At 49.3% G+C, this 8,310-nt stretch overlaps 1 protein-coding gene across 1 annotated transcript; it reads right to left on the bottom strand.

Moving 5' to 3' along the window:
* Positions 1-2,802: 2,802 nt before the first annotated feature.
* LOC125699579 (G-protein coupled receptor 83-like) lies at positions 2,803-8,107 on the bottom strand. Its single transcript, XM_048959255.1, has 4 exons — positions 7,730-8,107; positions 5,936-6,061; positions 5,246-5,379; positions 2,803-4,768 (listed from the first exon to the last, which is right to left on the bottom strand). Exons 1-4 carry the CDS (start codon positions 8,105-8,107, stop codon positions 4,147-4,149), a joined length of 1,260 nt encoding a protein of 419 aa, XP_048815212.1. The 3' UTR covers positions 2,803-4,146.
* Positions 8,108-8,310: the final 203 nt, after the last annotated feature.

Genomic DNA, 8,310 nt, shown 5'->3' with positions numbered 1-8,310 from the left:
CTGTATGAATAGCGAAGAACCCTTTTGGAGTGGGTCCTAAAATGCCCTGAGACTCAACAAGAATGCGACAGTGGCGCTCAGCAGAGCTTGCTTGCAAGAGGTTTGTTTGTTCATTTGCACAGTACCTTTTTATCCCAGTATTTGCACTGAGTCACATTTCCTCTGCCCACTGTTTCCTTGTAAAATGTAGTATAATAATGAGGTACTCTTTTGCTAACTTAGCATTCAGCGCAGGTCCAGGAAGTTAAGCCTTTCTATTGATTGTTTTCTATGGTCAGGAGCACAAAAGGCGCTGCCGAAGTCTGCCTGCCAGCCCAGCTCGCTGAGATCCATCAGCGAAGTGTGTTTGGAACGTAATTGCTTCACTTCCTTTGCAGACCCGCGCTATCGCTGCTGAGAGCTCGGGTCCCATTGTAGTTATCTGGCTGGGTGCATTAGGAGCTCGCAGCCAGGATACCTTATCTTATTTATTTTAATGCGTCCTTTTAACTTCGATACAGAACTCCTCACACACGCGTTATGTCTGAGGCCCCGCAGATCAGCGCCAGGGCAGCGCTGCAGAGCCACAGCCCCGGCGTTAAGGAGCGATCGGAGCCGAGCGCAGCACGGACGCGGACACGGCTGCCACGGGGCGGGGTTCCGAGCGGCGTCCGAGCTCATACCGCACTTCTGAAGCCTAATCACGTTCCGACGTGATTTTTTAAATTCTCTGAGAAGTGCTTCACTCACCCTATTACAGAGGTACAGAAAAAGCGGCACTCGATAAAGATGTCTGGGTGCACGAGAGCCTCATCGCTTCCCGTTCGCAGCAGCCCGCACTGACCGCACCCCCGGGCCGCGGGTCGGGGCTGCGCGGCGCTGCGCCCGTGGGAGGGGAGCGCGCAGACGGAGCCGCTCCGCTGAGGGGGGAGAGCGGCTCTGCGCCCAGCCCACACGCGGTGTCACGGCGCCCTCTAGTGGCCGCGCGCGGCAGTGCGGTGTGGCGGCGCCCCCTGGCGGCCACGCACGGCGCAGTCCCGCCGCTCCCCGCAGCGCCCGATGCGCGTGGATTTCTGCGGTGTATTTTCTTTGCTCTGCTCCTGCTCTTTTCCTCCCGTGGAAAACAAGAGGACTGACAACCAATATCGCGTCCTGATAAGAGAAAATATGTTGATTTTGAGTACAACTCTTTCAACAAGATAGCTCACAATGCAGGGCGCTGGGACTGATCAGATGAGCCAGTTTGGATTTATCCAACAGCGTTTGCAGCAGAGCAATACTGAGCTCTGCCAGCTCCTAGGCAGCTCAGCCTTCCTATGTTGGCTGAGAAAGAGCAGAAAAATCATGGAATCACAGAACCATTATGGTTGAAAAAGCCTTCTCAGATCACCAAGCCCAAGCCACCCGCCCCTGCCCACTAACCATGTCCCCATTTGCCACATTCCACAATTTTGGAACACCTCCAGGGACAGCAAGTGACTCCACCACTCCTTGGACAGTCTATTCCTGTGCCTCATCACTCTTTCAGAGAAGAAATGTTTCCTAATACCCAACCTTGCACAGTGTGAGCCATTGTCTCTCATTGTAAAGCAAGAAAGCAGGAGCTGAAGGGTAGCTCACTTTGTTGTGAGCTGGCGAAGGCAGGAAATTGATATAGCCTAGACCAACACCTTATTTTAGAGATATGAAATGGGATAAGCCACATTACTTCCATCTGCTGCCAGGCATCCTGCTGTCAGGTCTAGGCAGCTTTTGACAGCCTGCTGGACAGACCACCGGGCCAGGGTGGGTGCTTGGGCGGCTCAGAACCCATCAGGAGAAAGCAACCACCTGTCCCCATCACCTGAAAAGATATCGCAGGGTAAAGCCATGGCAGCTGCATAAGCCACACTCTCTGAGCTCATTAGGAGGTATTTGAAATGCTGATGTGGGAAAATGGCCCTTACAGGGGTCACTGACTCGAAGGAAAGGCTGGGAGTGTTGCAGAGCACCTGCAGAAGTGCTTTCTGGGCTGTGAGAGGTGCAGCAAATGCTATACTAACAGCATCGAATGGTAACTGAAAACAGCATTTAGGACACGTGCAGTGCTGCACAAAGAGCTTTGACTGTTAGAATACTCTCTAATTGGGTTTTGGTTCTCAGGAACACACATCTTTGGATTTTGCATTAAAGGATAGTGATGGAGGAAGCAGTTCCAACATGCAATGAGATGAGGTCAGAAGGACAAGTTACACGGAGAGCCGAGCCCAGCTCATCCTTCCTGGGTACCTCATTCAGGAGACACAGAAGAGCCTTCCTGACCCCACCTGGGTCATTTCCTACAAGCCCATTAAAGCAGGAGGGAAGCCAGTGCAAAACAAAAGCTCTGTAAAAAGGAGGAGAGTTCACTTCTCACTCCGCTTTCACTGAAAGAGTGAGAAAATTTCTTGTTGAGATGCTTTTAGAATGGGAGACGAAAGTCCTTCCAATCACTGCAGATCTGTTTAAACACTTACAAAGATGTTGACTTGATATTAGCTGAGTTCCTCTGGGCCGAGGCTCTGCCAGTAACTGCACACAGGTTTCCCTGGGAACACTTGTTGTCGCTGCTTGATGCTGGCTGTTGTGTTTCTCGGTGGCTGTGATTCAGAACAACTCATTAATTCTTAGTTTCTCAGCTCTGGTTTTTATGGAATTTTTCACATAGATGAGACCTGCTTAATTTTCAGTATTTAATGTAATACTTCCCTTGGGGATTAAGGTGCAAAGTGAGATTTGAATTAGCAAAACATAGAAAAGTTTCTTGAAGCCACAGACCATTCAGTAACATTTGAATTGGCAGCTACACACACTGGGCAAACAGTTTTTCTCCCTTGAAACATCTGCTCTATACCTCATCAAAATGTTCTAGGATAAATCAAATAAAACCACAGAGGTTTCAGGATTTTAGCAAATGGACGGAGGCACGAGCTGAAAGAGTGGAGCGCAGTTATAAGGTAAAATAACTGAGCATTGCTGGCAGTGCTGATCTTACAGAGAAGCAGAGCTTCCCAGCACATCAGAGGTCCCCCAGTCCCATCTCCTACCCTTCAGTCTCCATCTCTGATGAGACCCTTGTCCATCCCCATTTGTGGTGGCACACAGAGCTGTCAGTGCACAACCTGTGGGATTTTAGGCCACCCATGGGGCAGCTTTACACCAGATTTCTGTGACATGGATGTCAGTAGAAAACCCGTTTACCCCTGGGCCACTTTTCAACAAGAGAATATTAAAAATGAAAAAGGGGCAGTTTAAGAGTCAGCACACACTGTGGAGGATGATTCTCCATTCCATAAAGCCAAATCATCTTTTTCTCAGAAAGAAAATAATGGGTTCTCATTCTGTCACGTAAAGCATTGGGTTCATCCTCACCTTACCAGACACTGACATCTGTGCAAATAATGGCTTTGTGACAGATCGGCCTTGCTGTAGAAGTAGGATAAGATCAGGGAACAATTCTCAGGTCTGAGTCAGTGACCAAAAATTCAAAAAATGAACAAAATCTGCAGTGAAGGAAGGGCACTGTTAGCTTTAGCTTAATAGTTACACAATCAGCTAATCTTTACTCCAGAAGCAAACTCATCTCCTGCACAATTAGTTCTGGATCACTTAACCATAGCAGCAATCCAAAACTGAGCCTGAATTCAGGTTACCAGCTTGACAGCAGCACGCAGGAGAGGAAGCTGGCAGCCTCTGCAGTGAGCCCACAGATGTCTTTTTTTCACAGTTAAAATGAGAATCACCCTCCAGAGGTGAACACCTCCCTCCTCCCCTCGTGTTTACACACAGCTCTCTGTGCATCCCTCTGTTTCTCAACATGAAGGCCTGGGGTCCATACCAGGCACAGAGCCACAGCCCTGAGCACAGCACTGCCTGAGGTTGGTGAGGCTCCTGCTTGTGAGGATTCTAAGCCAGGTTACATAGAAGGTATGTTATTATCTAGGGGAGGGCATGAAGCTTTACAAACAAACCCTGTGCCAACTTTTCCAGCTTCAGATTTTAAAAACTGTTTATCCTAGTGTTACAGTGCAGGCTTTACCCAAAGTGCAGCATCCTGCTGAGCGGCTGCCACACCGTTATCACTGCTGACCGGCAGCTCAGTTTCCCAAAGTGGGACAGACTGCATGCTGCCCTTCCTCCAGACAGGGGTCAGTGCTCTGCCACAATTGGCCGAACGCTGGATATGTCTGTCTTGGCAGAATTCCTTTGGGATGATGCCGTTTTCTGGCAGGTGCTGCCTCTCTTGTACCGGCAGCTCTCGAGCCAAGCGGGCCTGAATGGAGGGGAGATGGACTGCAGGGCATGGCTCTGTGCTGCGCTCCTCCGCTGGCATGCACACAGCAGGGACTTCAGCTCAGACCTGAAATTCTCGTTCAGCCAACAGTAAATGAAGGGATTGTAGCAAGTGCTGCTCATGGCAAACCAGTGGAAAGCAAAGTACAGAGCATTGCTGCTGTGGATGGCCCTGCAGGAGATCAGCACCACGTAGCAGTTCAGGGGAAACCAGCAGACTGCAAACACAATCACCACCACCATCAGCATCTTCAGCGTCATCTTCTTCTTCCTCTGATGGGCGTAGTACTGCTCCATAGTGATGTCCCCAATGGCATTTCTCAGCCAGAGCTTCTTAGCCACGATGGTATAGGTAATGGAGATCACAAGCAAGGGCAGAACATACAGGAGAACAAATGTAGTCAAGTCCAAATACTTCCAGAAAAGGTCAGCAGGAGGAGGGAAGCTGGGGAGGCAAACCGTTCGTATTGTTCTGTTCCTGGGATCAGAGGGAGAGAACTGTCAGTCCCACAGCACATCGCACAACACATGCAGGACACACTTATGCATCTCAGTAAAGGTACAGGCAGTGGAACTCATTCAGTAACGTGGGTGAGGGCTTCTTTGGAGAATTCTACGTTAAGCCTGAGCTTTGGCCTCAGTGGAAATATTTTAAACGTATCCACAGAAAATATAAATGCTCTAATGCTGAAGAGCATCTCTCTTCTGTGCCTGACTCAAATGACAGCGCTGAATCTCTGAGTCAACATCAACCAACAACAAGCCTGAAAGCAATTTCATTGATTTTCATTATCCATTTGAGAGAAAGTCACGGTCGACTCAAAGCCAAGGAGACTTCTCTGCTTCCCCATGCTTCACATTTCAGTAACTCAGACGGAGAAACATGCATTAGAATCTGTGTGACCTTGACTAAACTGAGTATGTCCTACAAAGGAGCACCGTGCAAATGTCTTACCCGATGTAAAACCTTGTCAAGGTCTGATAGATGGCATGAGGCAGTGAGAAGCAGCTGGCCATAACCCAGATGATAATGATGCAAATCCCTCCTTTCACCATGGACATGCGCGGCTTGAGAGGGTGCATGATAACCTGCAGAGAACAACCAGTTCAGTGGATGTAAAGTGCCCTCAACTGATAAAAATGACAAAAATCTACTAATTAAAATAAAACATTATCAGAATTTTCTTTCAGGAGCTGCAGTATCTGTAGAATGAGCAGACTACCAAACTCCTTGGATGGGAAAGGATGATCTGTGCTCCAACACCAGATGGAGCACAACCCAGGCAATCAGAGTGCCATCAGTTACTGTTTTAAACTTAATTTCTCTGTGTCATTTGTTGTGCTTATCAGTAACAGCCATTACTGCAGGCTCCAGCACTGCAAGAAAGCATACCCTGCAGGCTGCCCTGGGCTGCCTCCAGTTGGGTTTGGGATATCCCGAAGGATGGGAACTCCACAACCTCTCTAATTGGACCACCATTACCATGAGGAAGCAGGTTTTTGTCCAGCAGCATGAAAACCAGAATCCCTCAGCCCAGTTCCTTCATTCCCAAGACACCGCAGGGTTTCAGGAACTGGAACTTGAAACCTAATGCACATAGCTCCCTACCTCCCAACAAACACAGCTGCTAGGTGCATCACGTACCTGGTGACGATCCAGAGCGATGGCAGCGAGGGTCAGTACAGACACATGGACAGAACAGTACTGCACAAACCGGCTGATGTGACACATCAGCTTTCCAAAGACCCACGTGCTGCTTACAAACCGCACCTGGAGAGGTGAAACAATGGATTGGAACTGTGCACTGTCTGAAGGGCTGCAAATAGGCTTCCCAGGAGCACTGTAAGGAAGAAGTGCCATGATAAAGTTGCCACAGGTTCAAAACTCAGAGATGAATTCATGGAAGAACTCATGGATGGGTTGGAAAGGAGCTGGTGCTCTGCATTGGGAGCATCTCCGGAAGCTCGTGGCCACTCAGCAGTGAATGGGGATGGCAGGCTCAACTCCACACTGATCTCTGAGGCTGGCTCCCTCTTATCACATTGTTAGAGATACATCAACAGCAATTTCATAGGTGTCAGCTAGCTTAGACAAACAGAAGAAAAAATTTCCCTCCAGTTGATAAAGCAACTAACACTTTACCAGGAAATGAGCCCTCCTCATCGATCTGACCTCTGGTGCCCATGTTATCCCCACCAGGCATGAAATCCCACTGCTGCTGGGGGGGGCATGTGGAGTCTGAAGCCAGAGCACAGCAGAAAGGCTTGTGCCATTCCGTACAGATTCCAGCAAGGCGCTGCTTCTTGTGCCTTTCCTACAGAGGCAGTTATTCCAAGTACCTGCTGTTGTTTTGCTCCCTGCACACACGTTGTTCAAGTGCTAAGTAAGTGTTCCTCACTGCATAGCATTTGGTATAACTCATTCTGGAGGGAGATTAAGCTAATTTGAAATAAGGCACATTTACTGCAGCACATATGTCCACACAGAAGATTAGTCAAGACTAGCTAATGCTTTCAATTAACCTACCATTTTAATTCTAATTATACTCCCACAGAGACAACTCAGTAACAATGAAACCGTAGCAATTTTCTTTTTCTCTAAAGTTGATGCAAAGCTCTTTTCTAAGAGGGATTGCAGTTTCTTAATTACCTATGCCCAGTATGTAACTGCTGTGCCAACGCTCACATTGTTCTCTCCCAGAACAATCCCAAAAGAGCAAAGCAGAGAAACCCCACCAAAGACATAGGATTGGCTTGAGAAAAGGAGAATTCAAGTCAGCAATGCAGGGAGTGCTTCTGGAAGGTGGAAGGGAGATATGGCCAGGGAGCACAATAGGAGCACTTGGGATGCTCAGGATCCAGAGGACTCTGCCAAACTCAGCTACACTGACAGTCCTGCACTGCATCACTTGTAGGCAATGCAGCAGCCTATTCGTCCCACCTCACTCTGTTTTTCTCTTTATGGCCACCATTATTTAGTGCCTGGGAGCAAACAAATGACTCCCAGCTCTGGTTAGAGGCACACAGAGCTGCATGGCACAGCACAGACCTCACAGTCTTCACAAGCAGCAACTGCTTGCGTTTCTATAGCAAATTGACAGCTAATTGTGCCTTCAAGTGCTAAACATATCCCAGCTCCCTTCCCCACTAAAGCACAAGCAGGACACCCCAGTATTGTCCGCATCCTGGAGAGGGAACAGTACCAGGAGGGGAGGCCTCCTGGTGGGCTCTGGGACACGGAGGCAAGTGGCCCCATCTCTGCACCAAGCCCATATCTGCACAGGGGAAGCTGTGCACAGCACACAGCCCACCCAGGAGATAAGAGCAGGGGGAGAGAGCTGCTAGAAAATTCTGTATGCCAGCAGGTTGTTGATGTGTGCATGCACACAGCTCCCTGCTCCACATCCCACCACCCCACCAAGCCTTGCCCAAGTCCTACCAGCGTGAAGGGGGTGTTGAGGACAGTGATCATCACATCGGCCACGGCCAGGTTGATGATGAAGAGGCTGGTGGCAGAGTGCATCCTCTTGTTCTTGATCACCACATGGCACACCAGGGTGTTTCCAAAGAGTGAGATGCAGATGATCACTGAGTAAGCTATGATCAGCAGCGCCTGCACCGTCCTGCTCTGGGATTCGCCCTCATATTTCGTCCCATTGTCAAAGTCTCCCAAGTCCTCCAGGTCCAAATCACTGTGGAAGAAGGACTGATTTGGGAAGCTGTACCGTGTGGAGAGGAAGCTGGTGCCGGTGTGATTCTCTGCTCTCCAGAAGGGCTTGGAGATGTACTGCAGAGGGAACCACGTGTGCCTGCGCATGGCTCAGGAAGTGCTGCTGCGGGGCCAGCAGCAAGTTTCCCTGCCCTCCTCCTTCCTGGGAGCTCAGGTGCTACAGTCAGCGGTTGCAGAGAGGAACATGCTTGCTTGCATTATAAAAATATGCTCTGCAGATGCAAACCGCATAAAGGAGTTGATAAATGGGTCCTTCTTCCTGTGCTGATTGTGCATCAGCTGTGCTCCAG

Source organism: Lagopus muta, chromosome 13, assembly GCF_023343835.1.
Source record: "Lagopus muta isolate bLagMut1 chromosome 13, bLagMut1 primary, whole genome shotgun sequence".
Taxonomy (NCBI): domain Eukaryota; kingdom Metazoa; phylum Chordata; class Aves; order Galliformes; family Phasianidae; genus Lagopus; species Lagopus muta.
Note: the sequence above shows the minus strand (reverse complement) of the source record. Positions and strands in the feature narration are given on the sequence as shown.

Bases quoted from the DNA above. Each gene is read 5' to 3' on its own strand.
- LOC125699579 (XM_048959255.1), bottom strand. From the start codon at position 8,107: ATGCGCAGGCACACGTGGTTCCCTCTGCAGTACATCTCCAAGCCCTTC. The intron at 6,062-7,729 runs GTAGGACTTGGG...TCACCTCTCCAG, and splicing joins TCAACACCCCCTTCACGCTG to GTGCGGTTTGTAAGCAGCAC. The intron at 5,380-5,935 runs GTACGTGATGCA...TGTTCTCTGCAG, and splicing joins TCGCTCTGGATCGTCACCAG to GTTATCATGCACCCTCTCAA.